The sequence below is a fragment of the Siniperca chuatsi genome, linkage group LG10, assembly GCF_020085105.1.
Source record: "Siniperca chuatsi isolate FFG_IHB_CAS linkage group LG10, ASM2008510v1, whole genome shotgun sequence".
Taxonomy (NCBI): domain Eukaryota; kingdom Metazoa; phylum Chordata; class Actinopteri; order Centrarchiformes; family Sinipercidae; genus Siniperca; species Siniperca chuatsi.
This window is the reverse complement of record NC_058051.1, coordinates 2,530,311-2,552,448: the sequence shown is the minus strand read 5'-3', so window position 1 is coordinate 2,552,448 and position 22,138 is coordinate 2,530,311. Positions and strand designations below refer to the sequence as shown.

Genomic DNA, 22,138 nt, shown 5'->3' with positions numbered 1-22,138 from the left:
GTAGCCTAAAGGCAATCCCCTACATGAAAGTAATTTCATGCATAAAACAATTATAGAAGTATAGAAACGACCCTCCTGAGGTTTGTTGGGTTTATCCTTCATCGAGCCTGGCTGTGTCCAGTGTGTCCCTTCTCTCTGTGAAACCCAGCAGAAGGTGAATACAGGTGCAGTTAAAGCGGGTACTTTAGCACCCCTCAACCCTCAGCTTTGGAGCCTCTCTCCGACACCCAGGGGTCCTCCTTCCCTCCCTCCCTACCGCCCTCCCTCCCTCCCTCCTTTGCGCTCTCCCCACCTAGGCCTACCTCGGAGCAGCGGACTGCGTCACGTGTTTTTCTCCCGTACAAATTTTCCAGTTGAGGAGCGAATAGGAGCACACCCATATCAGCAATTATCAGCGACAGTAACTATCTCCAGATACACCGGCGGGGAGAGGAATCCTGCAGCCGTCCCGGAGCACAAAAACAACTTTGGGTTCATTTATCTCCGATCGGTGCGCGCAACTTTGAGCAGTAAAACAAGAGATACTTGGAGACGCTCCCTCGTCGCCTCTGTGTGTGCGGAGTGACAAAGTTTGCCCGCTGCGCTCCTCCACTGAGGTTTGGACGGCTGAAGGACCGGACTGCTTTATCACCCGACCGTCCTTATCTGGTGAGATAATGCACTGAGAGCCCTTGGGAAGAAATGCTATTCCTCCTATGCAGCGAGTGCTATTATCAACGTTTTATGTGATTTGAGCCACTATTGATAGAAAATACATGGAATGGGGCTCGCTATCTGTTGTGTTGTTTGATTTGGTTTCCGTTATGGTTATGATTTAATGAGGCAGAGCGCAGAAGCAGGATATCTGGGCTCGCTGATAGTCGCCTCTATCTGCGTGGTCAGATATCAGCCATCGTTAATGTCATTTTAATCCATTTCATATCAATCAGAACGATACAGGTGAAATATGACTGATGACACTGAATGATTGCAGCTCTTGTTTCATGCATGCCTGTAAGACATCATTAGTTTGAACTCATAACGATGACGTGAACGATTATTTGGGGGGATTTTAACACAATAAAACTTGCTTATATGACGATGAAGATTACAAGTCAGATGCCTTGAAACTTTGCCAGACCTGGAGGGCTAAAGTCTTTTCTGTTGCTGCCACGTTTATGAAATATCTCTCCAATTATTTCTTTCACAGGACGGGAATCTCCACAAGAATTTCATTAAGTTCAAAAGGCACAGGGAAATCCTCCGGGAGAGGGTGGGAGAGCCTTTCCGCGGACAGTCTCACCTGCACAGGACTGAGAGCAGCCTAACACACCGGCCCTGTAGTCTCCATCCTCCGGACGGGACGTAAAAGTTGTGAAAATGTATCAAAGCCTGGCCTTGTCCTCCAACCAATCCCCTTACTCGCATGACACCGGGAATTACATCCACCCCTCGGCCAGCTCTCCGGTCTACGTCCCCACCACCAGAGTCCCAGCCATGCTGCCCACCCTGCCCTATCTGCAGACCTGCGACTCGTCCCACCAGTCTCACGGCCTCGGCGGGCACCACGGCTGGCCCCAGACCGGCACGGACGGCTCCTCCTTCACGCCCAGCAGCCCTCACCCTCCGCACGGCTTCTCCTACTCGCACAGCCCGCCCGTCAGCAGCAACACCGGCCGGGACGCGACCTACCAGAGCCCGCTGGTTCTCGGAAACGGCGCCCGGGCGGATCAGTACGGAGGCGCTCTGGTGCGCTCGGTCGGAGGCTCCTATTCCAGCCCCTATGCGTACATGAGCCCGGAGATGGCAACGTCCTCCTGGACGCCGGGACCCTTCGAGAGCGGAGTGATCAGTCTGCAGGGACGGCATGGAGGACTGTCTGGGAGAAGGTCCAGTCTGGGTAAGCACAGGCCCCAAACCTGACCTCTACTCATAAAGTGAATTTCGATTCTTGAAGTCAACCCTGAAATGATTCATCATCCTCATAATTTTGAAAAGAAAGAAGCACATATCAGAAGGAAAAGTGGAGCTTTTTTATCACTGCAAATATTATTTTGGCCGTGACCAGAGTGCTAAATACATCCCCATCAGCTGATTTGGTCATGAAAGCTCGCTGGTTTCATATTAAACTCTCCTAAAAACGAACTGTGGGGATGTTTGTTTGATCAGTGCTCTGGTTCGAATGATTTCCAGCGACTTAACAAGTGAAAACTCACATTTGGACTCGGGTTAGTAGCACCCATGCCCTCACCTGCAGGCCTTCATCTCAGAACACTGTAAATCCAACACTCATAACGATTTTCTTCGTTCATATTTTACCATCAATTAGAGCCGTTTCATTTTTCAATCTCAAAATTGCAGTCACTCTGCATTAATATTGAAGCTGAATTCAAATGTCTGGACATTATTTGCCTTGATGTGACTTTGTTATTCTTATAGCAAACTAAAAGCAAGCCTATTTAAGAAGATCCTGATATTCTTTTGTATTGTGTCGTCATTTCGGCACTCTCCCTTCAACATTTCAGTGGCTGGATCTATAAGATGTCTTTTATCAAGGACTGTAAAGGCCAGGTTATATGAGGCTGTGGCTGTTATTTATTATGGGAGGTGACAAAGAGGCCTATAACAGTAATAGCTGTGTCATGGGGTCGGGAGGACGAGATTCAATCAAAGCCTCCTAAACAATCCTACATTACATTTAGACAATACACATTCTTCAGAAGAGAGGGTCGCTAAGAACAATCAATTAAAAAGTTAATTTAATCCCCGAGTAACAGTCCAGAGTTCAATACACACGGAGACAAAAGCTCACTGCAAAGAGCCATCGACACAACAGCCAGAGCCGTTATCGCCTCCACCCGACAGCCCGGAGCTCTCTACCTGCAGCCTGCGGCGCTGATTTAGAAAGCGAGGGACACGAGCGTTTGAAGTTGGTGACAGAAGGGTTTCAGGCAGACATAGATCTGGTGCTTCAGGTATTTGCTAAGAGGCCTGTAGACTGTTTCGCACCTCTCAGAATCTTGATTCCAATCTCATTTTGTCTCTTGTTGGTTTAGGAGGACTGTCACACCAAACAATGTGTACGGGCCTAACAGCGACACTTACGGTGCTCAGTGATACGAGTCCATCACTTTATTATTTTTTTTATGTTTGCATGGTATCACTTCAGTATTTATGTTCATTATAATATAATTCTGATATGCCTTCCTATATAGAACATAGCTGTGGTGATTTATAGTGAGTTTGCAGTCTGAAACTGTGACTCTTCAGTTCAACGTGAGCTTAATGGTTAGGCAGTTTTTTTCGTTCTGGCTGTCCCAAACCACCAGCTCAGCCTTTATTGTGTTCTGCAGCGATGAGAGCACACTCACAAGTTCACAGAAAGCACGGCGGCCCCGGGGGCCCCGGGGGCCCCGGGGCTCTGTCGCGCTCCCGCGCGCGCCCTAAAGTGAGGGATTAGGAATTTAGGCAATTAATGCCAGGAGTCCGTCGTGTGTCAGAGCTGTGATGGATGGAGGGGACCCCTGGATCCGTCAGGCTGATAACCCCCCCAAACAGATTCTTCCATCAGTCTGTCTCCCCGTTGATTCATTCGGGGGGTTTGATCTCTCTTCTGCACAGGGAATGGAGGGGGTTTAAATTCCTCCTCCGGCTATTCATCATGCATTGGCCCGTAACCAGAGCCCCCATCCCTGCCCCCGTGGCTTTAAAAGTTCTGTCGTAAACAGGAATGCTGTTTATTCCAGATTATGAGTTTACATCCAACTGTTCTCTCTTAAAAAGCAGCAGCTTGTCACAGGAGAAACAACTAAGTTATAAAGGGAGGGAGATGGTTAAAAAGGTTTGATCAGGTCAGGAGTACACTTTTAGAAATATTAAAGGAATATTATAGGCTACCCGGTCATTAATAAAAGGTTGATAATTATATATTATTATAAATAATTCACAGATTGCGCTAGCTGGATAGAGGGTTGCAGTGATATACCATAAAATGCAGTTGAACATTACTGAGTACCACAAACACTTAAAATCTCTCAGATTATTTTCGAAGGTAAGTGAGATATAAATAATAGACAAATAAATTATAGCCTATTTTTAACTGTAGCCTATGGCCGATTTATCTGAACGGTGTCGCTGGTGATGTCGTATACAACGTGGATTCACGCTAATATATGTCTCTCCCCGGTGTTCAGAGCTGATGGACGAGATGTGCACGGAGGGCAGGGAGTGCGTCAACTGCGGCTCCGTGTCCACGCCGCTGTGGCGCAGGGACGGCACCGGGCACTACCTGTGCAACGCCTGCGGCCTTTACCACAAGATGAACGGCATCAACAGGCCGCTCATCAAACCGCAGAAGCGGCTGGTAAGCCACAGACAGACCGCGCTGACTACGCACACACACATAACACACAGTCGGCTATAAGCGCATTTACTCAAGTGCGGTTGTATGTTGCTTCAGTTTGCATTCGGTGACTCTGTAGGCCTGCTTCTGCTGCGTCGCATTTCAGAGGGAAACTGTGTGTTTTTACATTTATCACTCAGCAACAGATACACGTTACTCTGCAGGTTACGATTTTTGAACACCTGATCAGTTAATGAAATATGACACATTCATATAAACTACCCAACAATATTACAATTAGCGCCGTCCCAATCACCTACAACATTCAAATGCTGCTTCTTAATGCGTCAATTAAAAAAAAATCAAATAATGTAATAATATAACACTTTAAAGGAGCCATTCTATATAAAGGCTACTTTTACTTATGATTCGTTAAGTACATTTTGGCACTTCTGTCATTTTAAAAAAGTAACATTTTGAATGCAGCTTTTACTCAGAGTATTTACATTGTGGTATTGCTACTTTGACTTGAGTAAAGGATGCCAATACTTCCATCACTGCAGAGGTGAAGGAAACAAATCATTGTAGAGTTCTAGTTATTTGAAATGCATGCATTTTTAGGGGTGACATAAATATCAAAGTGCGCATCATAGCAAATAGTTTCCGGTCAAAGAAAATAAGTTATTATTGGTCCAATAAAACTTACTTTACTCCACTTGACAGCTATAGTTTCTAGTTACATTGCAGATTAAGATTGTATATAATAATGCATATGATCCATTGTACAGACTGAGCCTGCAGCTATCTTTTGATTATTTTCTGACTAATCGATTAATAGTTTCTATAAAATGACAAAAGAAGAAGTGAAATAGGTCCAGGTTCCTAGAGTCCAAAGTTAACTTCAGATTGGAACTAGAGAATGTTTGATATTTTTACTTGATAAATTCAACAATTCATTGATTATCCAAACGAGTCTTTTTCAGTGCAGACATTTTGACTTGTCACAATAGGAAAAGCACATATTACTGACATTAACTATGGCTCTGTTCTATTCAAGTGTCCCAGTTAGTCAGACAGTCTGACAGTGAGCCAGCATGAACGATACCCGCACCCTGAAACTCAAGCAGCTAAACATCATTTTATTATTCAGATCAAATTTCTTTTACTGTCCATTGATTTTCTGTCGATCAAATAATCAATCCACTGACTAATTGTTTGAGCACTATCATAGACTAAACTACCCGACTTGAAGTAGATCAAATTAGCTCCACTTTGATCAGCTACAGCATTAAAATGCTGCTTACATGATAATGCATCAGTAATGGTAATGAAATACATGTAATAATATAACACTCTGAAGGGTGCCAATCTGCATTAAGAATATGTTTATTTCTAATACTCAAGTACATTGTGGTATATTTGGACTTAAATAAAAGATCAAAATTCTTTCACCACTGCATATTGATTAAAAAAAATTTACAAAAGTGAATCAATAATGCAAAATCCTCTCCATGTATTATTTCTTCTGTAGATGTGGTATACGCTACCACTGAGGACATAGCAGGTAAAAGCCTGTTTGTGATCATTTAGAAAATGGAACAAGCTCTGTGGTGGTGTGGTGAGCGCGCGTGTCAAGGCTTCACAGCTGTGTATTTCCCAGGAACTCGCCTCTCCAGAGCAGCTGTGGCTGAGAGTTGCCCAACAATCTCCTTCCACCACTGGGCTGTTTTCTCTGTTTTTATTTGTCCTGCAGCGACCTTGCCCTTGGATGGGCCGTTTTTAGACGAGGCTCTCCAGAGCAACGTGACTCTCTGCTGTTGTGTGGTGCTTTTGCTCCACACGTGCAAAACCAAGCTGATAGTCACACCACGGTGTGAGAAAGAAAGAAAGAATTATTTGTTATGTTGTCTTTAAAGGTTGTCCAACTAATGAGTTATTAGAAGTTTTACATGGGTATGCAGAGCGATGATTCATCATTGTTGTACCAAACCGCATACTGACATCCTGCAATTCATTCTAAAAGTTAAGGGAACAGTTCAACTCAAGTTTCTCAAACTATAGTTCAGGGATACAAAGATGTGAGTTGTGAGCCTGTTTCTGACAGCACTGAGATTTCTCATTTGGGTTCCAGCCAACAAAAGTCAAGCTGTTGATTCAAATGTCATTTTTTCCCCCTCCTCTATACCTGCAGCAGACCACATCTCGTCGGGCCGGCCTTTGCTGCACTAACTGCCACACCAGCACCACCACACTGTGGAGGCGCAACGCTGAGGGAGAACCTGTGTGTAACGCCTGTGGCCTCTACATGAAGCTGCACGGGGTAGGTCACACCAAAGGCTCTAGTTCTTCAAAGCTGCTCTTTCGCTTTATTTGCTATTTGCTTGCTATCCAAGCCCAGTCTTCTCACGCATTTCCCCACTAACCTGTGTGTAAAACAGCTCCTTCTGCTACAGTAGGGAGCAGTTCATTATTTGCACAGTGTAAAACCTCTCCAAGGGCATTGTGGTCATTGTTATCAGAGAGGCAGTGTGGGAGGGGAGCTTGTGTGGGTTGTCATGACACTGTGGCCTCTGGTGTATCAGAGACTGGGAGGTACGCTCAACTAATGTGTGTTGCTCTGCTCCCTACAGGTGCCCAGACCTCTGGCCATGAAGAAAGAGAGCATTCAGACCAGGAAGCGCAAACCCAAGATGCCCAAGAATAAAACATCCACAGGTGGGGCAAACAGATAAAGAGAAAGGGATGAATCAAGTGTATTAAGTGAAGGGGATGGATGACTAAATCAGCATCCGCTATTTTACTTTGATTTATTACAAATCTCATGACATGCTAGAATAAAAAAGTATCTCAATATATTATCATGATAGCAGGTATTTTTCAATCTAATAACTCATTTGACTGTCCTGTTGATTCTTTAGGATCCACCACCTCTGACACCAGCTCCCCAACCTCCCTCTCAGTCTCAGAACACGCCTCCACCATTAAGAGCGAACCCAGCATGGCCCCTTCACCCTACCCTGGACAGACTGTCACATCTGCTCAGGTAAACCTCCTTTCCATACAAATGCCATACAAATATACTGTGTGCAGTATGTGGCAATTATGCATTTATACAATATGTCTTCTTTTTTTTTTGCCTAACTGATGTCGACTGCTGTCTCATAACTATCTGTAAACCATGCCTCTTCTGTGGAGCAGTTTGTACTCCAACAGAGGAGGTTAAATAAAGGCAGATGGTGCAACGCAGCTAATAAGCTACGATAGCTTCCTCCATTTTGGACTCTCTGGCTCTGTACCCTCAATGGTCAGCAATGTCCAGATGGCTTGCTATTGGTCAACGGCACACATTCGCCTGTCAGAGTTCACCAAAGTGTAACACTTTGCCTGGATTCACCCCTGCGAGTGAATCTGCTGATCATTGGAATTAAGTGATTTTGCTGCAAAAGTTTGACATTTTAATTGCTGCCGTGACCGGGCCTTAACTCACGATAACCTTGATGACATCATCTGGGTTATTTTCTCAAACTTTAGAAAACTCCCTCCAGAGCCACAGAAGACATTATACAGCTGTTTTCACAGACTGAGTAGTACTCCTCATGAGTAATTTGACTTTGACTAATCTTTGATGAAAATCAGTAAAGTGCCCTTTTAAAGTGCCCTTTTTTTAAACATGGTGTCAATGATCCTGTATTTATTTTTGCTCAATTTAAATCTCTCTTTCCTCCCTGCAGACGGCTTCTCAGTTAGACAGCATAGGATCGGGACACGTGGACATTAAATATGAGGATTATCCCTTTACCCCGACCTCCATGGCCTCACAGAACTCCTGGTGCGCTCTGTCTCAAGCGTGAGCAACCTCGACCAACAAGACTGCCATAGTGACGCCACACAACTCCCTCTTGCTTCGTCATGGAGGCCATCTTTCCATCCTGCAACTATTCCTCATGACTCTGGAGCTGTGGAGAAGCAATGTTGTATAAACATTACATTGGGTTGGGTTGCAGTATCTGATGGCTACATGTGATGCCATATTACATACTGTAGCCCACTGGCTCTGTAACTGACAGGCTCGACACTCAGCTCACCTGGACCATACTTTAGCCTACCAAGGGCACAGGGACTGCAGTTTTACAAAAGGATGACTGTACATTATCCACAGCACACCGACTCGACAGCTCAGCCAGAGCAGAGAACACAGCTGAACCAGGACTAAACACTGACCCTGGCTCTCCTGAACTCACATCCAACAAGCCACATTTCCCCAGCGGGACGACGAGAACTACCTATTACTAAAAGAAATCTATTTTTAACACTACACCAAATACACCAATGCAAAGACAATCAAGTGGAATGTAAAAAGACATGGATACACTAGCCCCCTTTTTTAAAGCTGATATCTGATAGTTTCATTACATTTCTGTTGCTGTCGCTGGTGTTTGTCTGTATCACCCTCATTGCCTTCTGTGTTCAAGAACAGTTTCAACGCATTATTCTCATCGCAGGAAGAAAAACGGAAAATGGACAGAAAATACCCTTTTTATGGCTGTTCAACATGTCTCATTACCAATGTGTAGATGATTAACTTTTATAGGCACATTATTTATGTTGAGATAAGGACAGTTAAAAGTCATAGTGGACACTAAAACCAGCCAGTTATAGCCCGCTGCTCACTGTTGTAGAATGGCTGGTGTGCTGTACGGCCTGCTTAGATTATATGAGTGATTTGTTTTTACAAGATACAGCACATATAAACTGCATCTTGTACAATTCATTTGAAAATCAGGACCAGCTATTTTGATTCTGACATTATGACAACATATCAGAAGTCATGTCATTTTTAATATTTGACTTTAATGAAAGTGCAATGACTCAATTTTTCATTTCAAAAACAAAGTGTGAAATTATTCTAAACATAATTATCAAATTTTATTGTCTGTATTTTGTCAATATGTAAGGGAATTTTATTGTTATAATGTTTTAAAGAACTCTCTCTCTCTCTCTCTCTCTGTTTCCTTTCTTTTTTTCGATGCTCTTTGGAATCTGTTCAGGTTAATAAACTTATTCACATTTTATTATTTGATTTATGAAAATGGGTTTGGTTTTTGAGTGACTCTCACACATATCGTCAGTGTATTTGAGATGATCATCCCTCCTTGTGTTCAGAGATGGATTTTCGTGTCATAAATCAGTGGTTCCCAACCTTTTTTTGTCTAAGGTACCCCCACATCCCTTTGAGATGAAGTGCCCCTTCATCAGCACCACCCAAACGTGTTATTGAATACTATTAATTAGATAAAAGTGGATATTGTTATTTTTATAGTCAACTAAATACTCACTGTTTAGATTCGTTTGGTCAGGTTTGCAATTTGACCACTATTTCAACTGTTTGTCCATTACGTTTAGCTATTTCAACTGTTTGTTTATACATTATTTTTTACTAACTATTTGGACTTCTAAATAGTTTTCACACACACTCAATTGCAACATGTGGCGAAGTGACTCGGGTTGATGGGCAGTTAGTTGAGCTTTCCATGTACATCCTGGTAACTGCTGAAGTCATAAATGATGGGGAAAAAATTCTGTAATTTAAACTAGTACAAATTTCTCTCTTTCCACATCCTGTACTCTATTTACAGTAAAATCCCTTCCGTTGATGGCCGTACCATCTAACATTTACCATTATATTTTGTGTTCTCTGATCCCTGCACTGCATTGTCTGTTGGGCATTTCTGCAGGTGTGTTCGTGCATTTGCATGTATATATCGCAAAGATATATTTGCATACGCTGATTTAAGCTCGAATTCACACACTCGTGTATACGTGTGTGTGAATTCATGTGTGTGTGTGTGTGTGTGTACAAGGAGGGTGTGTTCTGCTGCCGGTTGCTTAAGCCGACAGTGTCGACCAAAGGTTGTGTTCCAACTCTGCTTTATGGCGGCCGGGTCCGAGTTGGCCGCACCGTCGAGGAAAATTCAGACCTGTCAGCAACAAGACTGCTGCTTTACTGCCGCCATGGCGACATCCAGGCACCTGTGCACCGACAATACTGCCCAGCTTTATGACTGTTGGCCAAGATGTTGCCGTCTTATCTGTTGCTGGGAGAAGCCTATTGCAGTGCGATGTGAAGATGCAGACACTATAATGTAGTCGTAAGAAGATATAAGGACATTTTTAAGCGTTTATTAATGTATTTGTCAACAATTAACTTCTCCTACGAAACACCTGTAACTGGTGTATAAACAGATAATGAAAAACAATGATAACAGCTTTATACGTAGCTACTGATATAGGTGTAACATAATAATGATACATGATAACGCACGAGCAGGGTGTTATAAAACATTTATTAACTGTTTATACACATGTTCAAATCATTCACAGGGTTTAACTGTTGATGAATGTTGAGCTTCGAGGTTCATTCTTGACCTCAGAAACAGTACTTTGTCAAAAACAAATTCTTAGCTCAAGGTTCACTTACTATATTTCTTATGTAGCTGTCATGAACTTCATCAACAGATGGAGTTTGCTCAGTTGACATAATAAGAACTTCATTAAGACATATAATTTATAAATACTTCATATATCCTGTGTAGATATATGTTGTATGATTACAGCCGAGATATACTGTCAATCATTCTCTCAGTTATAGTTGTTGACAAATACATTAATAAATACTTAAAAATGTCCTCATATCAGCTTACAACTATAGTATAGTGTGTTATGAACAATGTATTAACATTTATACACTGCTTATAATAGTGCCACATATTAAAGTAGTAAACTCAACTTTATGTGTAAAATTGGTGGAGTTTGCCTTTAAGGTGGATATTTGAGCATTAATACTGAAGCACCTAAAAAGGACAATTCAACTTTTTACCAAGCTACAGTATCAATGGAATGAAGATTAAAAAGAAGAATAAAGAACGGTTGAAACCCATTCCATCCCTAAACAAACACACACACACACACACACACACACACACACACACACACGCAGCGCGATCAGCACTAGCCGTTTTTTTTTCAGTGAGGGCTAAGTGCTAAAGAGACAGCTCCTCCACTCACAAACAATTCTTATGGCCACATTTAGACTCAATTGCATGTGAATTGAGTGGCTTCATTACAGCCATGTCGCAGTAAATCCTCTGGAGTGTGGCCGGAGGATGAGGGGAGGGAATGCTTGACGACCTCCTGTATTATCTCAATATCAGCCTGCCCTCGCCTTTGCTGGGTTTTCAGACTTTCAGTTTGTTTCTTTTATTTAAATTATGAATACCTCTAGCAGTATAAGAGGTATCACAAAATTGTAACCATATTTTTCTCGTTTTGTTCAGGCTTAAATATCGCAACAACTTTTGGATGGATTGCCATCAAATTTTGGACACACATTCATGATCCCCAGAGGATGAATCCTACTGTTTCTGGCGACCTTTCTATCATCAGGTCACTTGTTTTGATTCCCTCAGGAACAGAAGCACAGCTGTTAGCTCCAACGTTAATTATGTAAAAGCACCAAAAAATGTGGGATGATCAAGAGCTTCCCCATTCAATATGATATAACCTTAATTTTAAGGTACGGACTTGAAAAGTCACTCCAGTCATTTTCGTACAGTCCCTAAATACTCTAAGAGAACCATGAAATTAGGAGTAAATGTGCAGCCACAAATTTACATCCGTTCCCTCTGCAGTATAGTTTATCTGCCCACCTTTGCTTTTCCTGCTATGCACATGTAATTTACTATTGTTAGGTTAAGTAGGCTAATACATTAATTTCAACTGACGGTCAGCGCTGACAAAAAACCTTGGATCTGATTTAGACCTGAAAGCATCAAGGCTGGGGTCAGACTGGTGTCAAGGCCATGATGACTGCTGCGTCGCTGTAACAATTTTTGAGTTTGGTGTGTCAGAGCTCCCCATACCGAGACCATCCTTCAAGAGAGAGGTTTCTCTGTCACTGTGTGTGTGTGTGTGTGTGTGTGTTTTGTAAGAGAAAGAGAGAGATTCAGCTCCTGAGGGCCCTGCATCCCCTTCCTTCATGTTCTCGGCAGTATTCTGTCTTCCTGGACGGCTCCGTGACAGCTAAATGTGTGTGCAGTGTGTGTGTGTGTGTGTGTGTGTGTGTGTGTGTGTGTGTGTGTGTGTGTGCGCAGTGTTACAGATCAATTCCTGGACAGACGTGGGGGAAAGGGCCACAGTCCAGCAATAATATGAGCAACCGATAGTGAGAAATGGCTTTTTTCTTCTTTGTCTACAGCTGCAGATAGTCTTTCCCAGAGCTCTGTTCCTTGACTGTTCCGTTCAATTACTGCCTCCAACCAAACAGGATATTCTCTTCTGTACTGTGGTCCTTGTAGGGTTACTGCCTTTTGTGTGTGTGTGTGTGTGTGTGTGTGTGTGAGAGAGAGAGAGACTGAGAGTGAGTGTATGGGATGTTGGAGAGTAGCACACACATTTATTCAACTAATTTTCAGCCTTTAAATCAAAACTTCCGCCAGCTGTCTGCTCAGTGATTCACCCTGAGGTCCTATTCTTCAGTCTGTGTGACAGGAACAAAACTGTGTGTGTGTGTGTGTGTGTGTGTGTGTGTGTGTGTGTGTGTGTGTGTGTGTGTGTGTGTGTGTGTGTGTGTGTTTGCACTTAGATATACTCTATATTTTAGTATTTTTTTCCTTGCCAAAGCCTGACGTTGTCCTTGTGGGATGTGTTGTTTCATACAGCTCTAATCACTGGCTGTGTGTTGTGGCGTCTCTGGGCTTCAGTCCTCTGTTTCCTCAGGACAACACAGATAAAACACCAACGTCTCATGGGGCCTGTCACTCAAGCCCAGAGCTCTAAAAAATTATGAAACCTTGGTAATCCTGTAGTAGAGTTAAAGGACACTGAATAAATTACATGATATTAATTACTGAATAAATTACATGATATTACATGATATTACTGAATAAATGGATCAAATTTGTTGCTAAGCAACACAAAGCCAAAATCACACGTTTATGGCCGAATTACATACTTTGCATTGTGTAACATGATGTCTCTAGCACAGTGATTCTCAACCGGGCTGCAATCCAGTACCGGTCAGTGTCGTCTACCGGGCCGCAAAGATGTTATCTGACAAGAGCCGATCACCCATCCACCCTGCCCCCACCCTCCAGCCAGCACGGGGGGTGACTCCTGACCACATACTATCATGAAGTGTTTCTCTGCTGTCTGCCCAAAAAAAAGAGACTGGATGAAACAGAAAAAAAAGACACCGACCCCCCCCCCCCCCGACCGGTTGTTGATGTGGATCATTCATGCTATGATAGATTACCATTGCCAAATTCCACTCCAGTCGAAAATGTGTTCTTATTGTAATTGTATTGTATTGTATGCACATTTGACACTTTTTTCACTTTGATTTCTTTATCTGTGTTTATCATATCACATAATTCTAATTAGAATACGCCTACTGTAAATAGCATTTCCTGATTCCCCGAAACCCTGCTCAGGAGTATAGAAAAGTTTAGAAATGGATGGATGGACATTTCGTATATGTAGGAATTACGTCCATATCAGACGATTCTGCACCTCATGATTTACTCCAACGGCAACGTTCAGTAGGCAGGCAGTGCAGGAAGTAGCGTGTCCTACACGTAGACAGGTGGAAAGTGAGGATGTGGAGGTGGTGGGTGGTTGTGAAGCATGTCTTTCTTTCATGCAAGAGACAAGAGTTCATCAGACTTGCATTTTATGTTTGTATTCTTATTTCACCGTGATCTTGTAGTGAACTACTTGTTGAGTAAATGCTGATGATCTTTTTTTATTAATTAATGAACTGAAATGAAGTCAAATGAAAATGAACTGAAATATTTACAGCAACTGGTAGAAATGGGCTTCCATAGCACAGTGAACACACTGTAAGTCTTTACTGGATTTTACATCTACAATTGATTTACTGAGAATCATTGTTACAGATAAATTGCTCAAACTGTCATCTGCCTCAACTGTTAATTATAAAATCATCACACACACACACACACACACACACACACACACATAAATTGTAGTGATGGCAGTTATTTGGTCAGGCAGGGGTGGCAGTAGGCTCTGGGGAGGTTGTGTGTCTGTGATTAGTTTCACCCCAGGAACCCCATTCTATTGTGATTTACTGTTCTGTTCACTGATGTGCTCCTTTGCAAAGGCACATCTGTTAGTAGTAAGAACCACCAATGTTGAATGACCAAATTGTAACTAATTATTTTAAAACGGGAGGTTATTAGAGCTTGCAACTCCAAAGTGTGTTTTTCATTTTAACATATTCATATTACTTAATAACTACAATGATGTATACGGTTGATTAAAGACTATTGTGCACAGCAGAACACGTCCTCAACAGTCTAAAGTTGGCAGAACAAGCAGGTCAAAGGTTGTAATGCAACAAGGGATCCATAAACCAAAGCACATCTTACCTGGGGGGAGGTGGATAGGAAGAATACACACACACACACACACACACACACACACACACGCACACGTTGGCTACCTCATTCAGCAGGTCCCAAACACTAATCTATACTTCTACACAGATTTCTGAAGACTGAAGTTACATTGTAACTGAGATACTGTTCATTAGAATTTAAAAATGACAACTACTACTTGAACAGTGAAAATTAAAAGCAACTTATAGCACCTCTTTACAGTAAATAACAGGTACTCTTATTTGCTGGTTGATTAAGTTTATAAAACCCAGAGTTTAGAAAGAATTATGTATGGTTGAATGGAAATATTTAGGAAATACTTTGATTTCAAGCAACATTACTACCTTTTGGGGATTTGTTGGTGTTTAGCACAGGCTGCCATGTACTGTAGCTCTGTCTTGCTGACGCTCTGTCTTACCTTTGCTTTGTGGTGATGGAGGTGTTTGATTTGCCACCATTGTTCTGCTCCACTCTGAGGTAAGATGAGCATTGTTCTTCAGCATGCTCCTCATTCCTCACCTGTCGGTCTCTCCCTCCCACTCATTAACCTTTCACTAACCTAACCTGACTTACTCCAGCAATATAAACTGGGGTCGGGGATTTCCCCATTTAAATTTATCCTGGAGAAAGTCAAATTGCTGGCTTTTTATGCACATAATCAGCGTTTTACATCACACATGTGCATGACAAACACTTCAGACAGGGAAAGTTGTTTTGATTTGATTTGGTGTGACAGTCTGACAGTGGCCTACCACCTTCAAGCAGCACCTGCTGTTAGTAAACGGTATGTGCCGGTGGAAGAGCGGCATACCACTCTAGGGACCGGCATATGCCGCTGAACCACTAGTGACATACCATCACTTTTCAATCTCGGCGTCACTCGAAAAAGATGCACTTACAAATTTAACCGGCTTAATGTGGACATAGGTGATTTACTGAAACCCAGTAACTCCAGTGCATGTAAACGTGTTCTCCCTGTGTAAGGCAGAGCTCGGACAGAATTCAGCCCTGTGTGAAAAAACGCACCCCATCTTTCTGTCTGTTGACGCGGTGGGTTACGGCAAAAAAAAAGCGGGGTTGTCCAGCAGAAAAGTTTAACCTGGCTCAACTTTTGCTGCAACGAGACGTCGTCCGGCAAGGTGCCTCAGCAATCAAATACATGGAAGCGCACATTCCTGGGAGATTACTTTGTAACGTGAACGCCATATTTCTACTGTTTACCACAAGATCACTGCGACAAAGATGTAATAGTGATAAAATTTTTATAGTATTAGAAACTTCTGTGCAGTGTTTTGGTGTCTGACTAGCCTTCAAATTCATGGATATGTTACTCAAACTGGACTTCCGGGGTCATATCATTCCTGGGCCACTATGATCATCATTATGTATTTAGTGTCATAAAATATCTCTCTGTTTAGCTGCGTTTCCACTGCAGGAACTTTCCCCAGGGACGAGGAACCTTTGGAGGGACCAGGGTCTAAATAAAGTTCTTGGGACATTATTTTACCCCCCCAAAAGGTCCCTGCTCGGGGGGTAGTACTTTCCAAAAGTACATGAATTTTAAATAAATAAATACCAAATGTGTCTATAGTGGCTGTTCTTGTATCTGAAAACAAGTATATACTACTATATATGTAAAAAGACAAGCAATGCTTATGCTTGTGTTACCATATTCTAATATTTACAGCGCTCTCAGGAAGTAGTGGCTCTGAATTTCACTATTATACACTGGTAAGCTCAGTATTTAAAACTGGTGAGAGTACAAAGATTAAAAGCAAAGGTCCTTATGCTGAATTGATGCGATGTGTTTAATAAGTTAAAATAATAGAGTTATGCAGCTGTGTGATGAGTGTAACCTTATGGGTGTAATTTACCTAATCTTCACAGGTCTTTAGACCGCGGTTGAAACGCGGGCTGACAACAACAACGGGCTGAAGGAACCTTTTAGTTCCTTCAAAAGTAGTTCCTGGAAATAAAAGTTCCGGGTACTTTGGGTTGAAACTCAGCTTTTGTTGGGGACAACTTAAGGACAATTTCCTGGAAAGAACAAGTAAACATAGACCAGAACAAGAAACTGTTCTGTTGAATTGGATCAACATATACAAAAGGCCCACATGACCAATTGAAGGGAAAGACCAACACTAACTATACAGTCTGGCCCAGCCTATATAACTCAATAACCCAACCCAGACAAGCTCACACAAGAGCAACAGGTTATGTGAGGGGCACAGAGAACCCACTTTAGCTCTACATACTTCATTCATGCTTTTATCTAGAGTCAACAATACTCACCCTGCACAACAGTACTACTGCGTAGACCCAGCAACCGAGAGCTAACATACTGGTAAATGTTTCATTATGTGTCTGATGACCTTCCTTGAATCTTTCTGTGGCAAAGGAAAAGAAAGACTCTTACTGTGCAGGCAGACGTGCACATGTATTTATTTTCCCTGAGCAAAGACCATGAATCACACAATCTGCTGATATTATTAGCTCTTACCCCAGGCTGGGTCTATTCACAGACTTATTCTTCCATTTTTAGGAAGAAAAACACATAACACAACAACAGGAGAGGCAGAGCGAGGCCTAAAAAAAGACAGAAAACAACGGGGTGATGGATCACTCGGAGACACCCGAGAACGATGACTTCCGTGACCGTGAGTTTGATTGTTTCCTTGAGAAAAAAGGTTACAGGAAGGGAGCGGGGGGGAATCAATAGAGAAACCTTCCTCCATTTGTACACTTGTTACTTACAGCACATACGTGCTCTTTTACTGTATATTGTTATCCACATGAATGATCATGTAATTACTCTAGTCTACACCCAATCCCACACAGCTGATTTATCACCCCTCAGAAACATCTGCCTCACACCTAACCCCATAGCTCTGTAGCACCCCATAGCACTTCATAGCACTCCATAGCACAAACCAGCCCCTAACAGTAATAACAAAAGCATTTGGCAAAGGTATCCATCGCCAGCTTACGACTGTGTCTGTACTATATACACTGCTATAATATTTATTGTCAGCTGGCACAAGCAGCTCTGTGGGATACAGAGTGAAAGTGCCTGTGAGCTAGATTCATGTTCTACGCTGTGATTCCTCGTCCAGATTTCTGAGGTGAATGGGATTTTTTCTGTATAAAAATGACGTGACTGGTATTCTCTTATGTTGACCTCTCCGTCTCTTTATTAACACGGGGGTTTAAGGTTGTTGAAAGCAGCCGAGCGGAGCTGTAGCTCATCTCATTGCTCTAAACCCAGGGTGATAGTTGGGATGTATCAGGCATTAGTCAGAGACCTGAACAAAAAGCACTTCATGTGGATGCATACACAGATACACACACTGTAAAGATGAAGAAAATAAAGAAAACTTCAAATTTCTGAAGTGACACAAGTCACATGTTTCTTTTACGTCATCAATTATTTGCTAAGTCTGTTTCCAATTCGTTTTTATCGATGCACCAACTTTTCCACTTCAGCCAAACCTAAAAAAAATGTTGCGATATTTCGACTTTTTTTAGCAGCAGCTAGCTGTTTTTTTTAGAGAAAAAGCTGTTAAAAACCCCACTGTGCAATATGTGCTCAGAACCAAACAGCAGACAGACACAGTCAGAGAGCAGCTGGTGAACATAGCGGAGCATTTAGCAGCTAAAGAGCCAGATGTTTCCCTCAGGAGCTGGTGGAGACCAAAAACAGAGCGAAAAGAGAGAGAATATTGGACTTAGATTCATGAGGTGACACTAACACCACTCCAAACAACAACTTTGCCATATCAACGTGTTCACGACATTGTTTCTGCTGCCCACAAGTGGCCCAAAAAATCAGTTATTGCATGTTTAACTAAATTTGTGTCAAGGATCAGTTTTTACTTTAATCATCTGATCATTTAAAGTTACAAGACTAAAGTCATTAAGTTTCGAACATGATAACTTAATTAGATTTGAGTTGAAACAGATAAAACTATCAAATTACACAAAGTTAATGATAAAAGATGAGCTGAAAGTTAGTGTTGTCACATTTCATATATAAAGAACACAAGTTAACACAAATCTCATTTTGTTTGTATAAATCACATCTCAGGATTCTAAACTGGAAGGTCCCAACAACTTGTAACCCTTATTTAAGGCATAGAATGTAAGTCAGTGTTTTTGCAGTGTATGCTGTATGTGCACATCTATACAAACCAGTGTAGAGTAAATGCTGTACTGTAGTAAGCATTAGTCGGATTCACATGCACACACTGTACGCACATTACACACATACATGTGGATGCAAGTGATGTAAAGACAGATGGATTTGTTAGCAGGCGCCCAAATGGACATCCATCACATGATTGCATGTCTCCCATTTCCAAGACTGAAATTCTATGTGCATGTGAGTGTGTGTGTGTGTGTGTGTGTGTGTGTGTGTGTGTGTGTGTGTGTGTGTGTGTGTTTCAGACTTAATACAAGGATGGGTGCTATCTGTATTTTACACGTGGGAGTGTAGCATAGTAAAAAGAGGTCACTTTCCCTGCACGTGTGTGTGTGTGTGTGTGTGTGTGTGTGTGTGTGTGTGTGTGTGTGAATGTATAATGGAGGATGTCTGTACATGCATGCATTTGTGTGTTCACATTTGTGTGTGTGTGTGTGTGTGTGTGTGTGTGTGCCTAGCTGTCTCTCTATCCGTCATTGGCCCAGGGTGGAGAGGAGCCTACTCGGAGCCCAGAAAACAGGGGTCAAGTCCAGGCTTACTCAACCCCCACAGGCCCTCCCCTACCTACACCCCCTCCTTCTCTCTTGTCTCTCCATCACCCTCAGATGAGGGACGAAGGGGCGAGGAAGGGAGTGGTGGGGGGGCTAGTTGAGTTTACAGAGGAGGGGGAGGTGGCGTGGAATGGAATGGGTGAAAAGAAGAGTTGATGAGAGGAGGAGGAGATCTATGAACAAAGAGGGAGCAATAAAAAAAGGAGTGAGAGAGGAGAATTGAGAAATGGAAGGTTTGAGGATTATTCTTGGTGATAGGAGCAGATATATGGAGAGAGAGGCAGCGAGAGAGAAAGGCAGAGATGTGGAGAATTGATGAGGAATCTGGAGAAAGAGAGAACAAAGTGTCAGAGACTTCTTTTATTGAATCAGGTAACCACGGTGATACTGAAAACATTGACAACTGTTATAGGAATCAAAAATAATATTCATGAAGACAAATGGAGAACATTTAGTCGTATAATTTAATGTGATTATGAGATTTAATAGGAAAGGGGTTCTTTAAAATCTGTCCTGTCAGAAGATGTATTCGACAGTGTATGATTCAATAATGTAGTCAAACCAGTAAAGCTAAGATTACTATATATATTTTCCCTATCTGGTGCTTTTCTGATAACGAATCCCATAAAAAGACCAAAACCAACAAGTGATGTGTAGTCAGTTTTATTTATATAGCCCAAAATCACAAATTTGCCTCAAAGACTGCATTTGTCTGTCTCTCAATGCATTCTTACTTCCCTACCCTGTCTGTGGCACTCAACCCCAAGCCCACTGGTTACTACTGAAGATGTAAAGCCTTAAAAATAGGTCTTAAATATAGTTTCCTTTTTAAAAAAGATCAATAGATCAATAATTTCCTAAAACAGCTGGCCACTGTTGCTGCTGTTTTGTAGCAAACTTGGCTCAAACAGGAGGAAATAGTGCATTTGTTGGGGACTTCTTACATCAGCGGATTAATACATTTTACTAGCAAGGACCACACATCAACAAGATGCGTTTAAACGATTTATTAACAAAAAGAAAAATTATTAACGTGGAAGGCTTGAAATTCGCTTTTACTTCTTAGGTTTGCTGCTGCGTTGTGGGGAAGCTTCGGTGGGGAATCCGCCATAGCACCAGGCATGATGGACCCCCCTGAGGACCCTATGGAGAGGAGGAAGGAGAGGAGGAAACATGAACAGAGAAACGGGGTGGGAGGGAGGTGTGCTATATATGAGAGCGAAAGAGCAGGAGAGGGTTCGGTGTGTATTTCTAGGAATGCCGAAAGTGGTTGAGGTGTGGTCCTGCTCCTGAAAGAAAAATCATATGTTTCTAGTACGACTCTAGTGGTCGGTTGCAGAGCTTTCTGTGTAGGTTTTAGTCTTCTCTTTAAATTCTAGATTAGAATTTAAAAGAATGATTCTACGAAACTATGTGTTTTGCATTTTGGTCGCCGACTGATTCTTTCAGTGGTGCCAACTTAGCATATTTAAGTACCAGTAATATTGGGAAAAGGTTTGAATTTACTTTTTATTGCCCAAATAAATAAACATGGTTGGTTGAGTATGAGGGAAATTGGGAAATCCAAGATAAATCTTTTGGAGAATGTTGCACTACTAATATTGGATATAGGGAGTAAAATGTGGGGGATGGAGCAAAAGGGGAAAAGGGGGGTGAAGGACAGAAAAATCGGTATATAAAATGGGTAGATGGGTAGATGCAGATGAGAGAATGGTAAAGGGCAGAAAATGTGTGTGCGTGCATGTGTGTGTGTGTGTGTGTGAGAGAGAGAGGTGCAGAGTGATGTGTGCCAGGTACAGCCCTCCAGAGTGGGCGTCACAGCCGTTCTCAGAGCACCACCTCGGAGTCGATGTCAGGGTGGCGTCAGCGATGGCCGGCTCAGAGGCTCCAAGGGTCTGCTGGTATTTTTAACAAATACACACACACACACTCACATTCATGGATGCAGACACACACACTATCATCTCCTGTTTGGCCTGCAGGTCACTGACTCATCAGAGATAGACTGCTGCCTGATCTCCCTCAGTCTTTTCTTCAACAGAGAGACAGAACTGTGTTTTTTTTTTTACCGAGAGCAGGGTCCAGTATCGGCTACAAGCTCGTTTCTGATGGATTACCCCACAATACAACATTTTCATTCCAAGAAGCTATCAACATCACAAAAATACTTTAAAATTTTCATTCCAAAATGTTTTAAATTGAAAAAGACTGTTGCCTGATTTTTATTTCTCAATATTTTGAAACAACCTATTAAATGTCATTCTCATAAAAGAAGGTTTAAACATAACTGACATATGTCATTTTCATCAAAGTAGCCGTTGAAAGCAGTGCACAGTATCTAATTTGGGTATCATGTATGTCTCCTGGGCTGAAAGGGTGATAAACCCAGGTTAACCTAGGGCACCCAAATGAAAAATAAGTTTTGTGATTGTGTGAGCAAATGGAAGTGTGAGACTGATAATCACAGGAGAAAGTTTTACTGGCATGAAGATATCTTGGCAACTCAAAGCTTCTCCATTTTGACAATATGCCAGAATTGAACTTTTAGTCCTCCCCATCTTGGCTTGTCACATCGCCAGCCATTTGACCCACCTTAAAATATACTCCTGTG

At 42.2% G+C, this 22,138-nt stretch overlaps 1 protein-coding gene and 1 long non-coding RNA gene across 2 annotated transcripts in view; one reads left to right on the top strand and one right to left on the bottom strand.

The window, feature by feature from the left end:
- LOC122883010 overlaps nucleotides 1-371 on the bottom strand; it is an 80,826-nt gene extending 80,455 nt beyond the window's left edge. Inside the window, exon 1 of the long non-coding RNA XR_006379523.1 lies at nucleotides 303-371. This is a non-coding gene — a long non-coding RNA (uncharacterized LOC122883010). The remainder of the gene's footprint in view (nucleotides 1-302) is intronic.
- A 1-nt stretch (nucleotide 372) lies between these two features.
- gata5 (GATA binding protein 5) lies at nucleotides 373-9,401 on the top strand. Its single transcript, XM_044211033.1, has 7 exons — nucleotides 373-648; nucleotides 1,190-1,879; nucleotides 4,173-4,342; nucleotides 6,513-6,641; nucleotides 6,952-7,036; nucleotides 7,240-7,364; nucleotides 8,053-9,401. Exons 2-7 carry the CDS (start codon nucleotides 1,360-1,362, stop codon nucleotides 8,170-8,172), a joined length of 1,149 nt encoding a protein of 382 aa, XP_044066968.1. The 5' UTR covers nucleotides 373-648; nucleotides 1,190-1,359; the 3' UTR covers nucleotides 8,173-9,401.
- The last annotated feature ends 12,737 nt before the right edge of the window (nucleotides 9,402-22,138 follow it).

What these genes read in the sequence shown, in the direction of transcription:
- gata5 (XM_044211033.1), top strand. Translation starts at nt 1,360, where the DNA reads ATGTATCAAAGCCTGGCCTTGTCCTCCAACCAATCCCCTTACTCGCAT. An exon ending in TCAAACCGCAGAAGCGGCTG is followed by an intron (nt 4,343 to 6,512) that starts GTAAGCCACAGA and finishes CTATACCTGCAG; the next exon opens with CAGACCACATCTCGTCGGGC. An exon ending in AGACTGTCACATCTGCTCAG is followed by an intron (nt 7,365 to 8,052) that starts GTAAACCTCCTT and finishes TCCTCCCTGCAG; the next exon opens with ACGGCTTCTCAGTTAGACAG.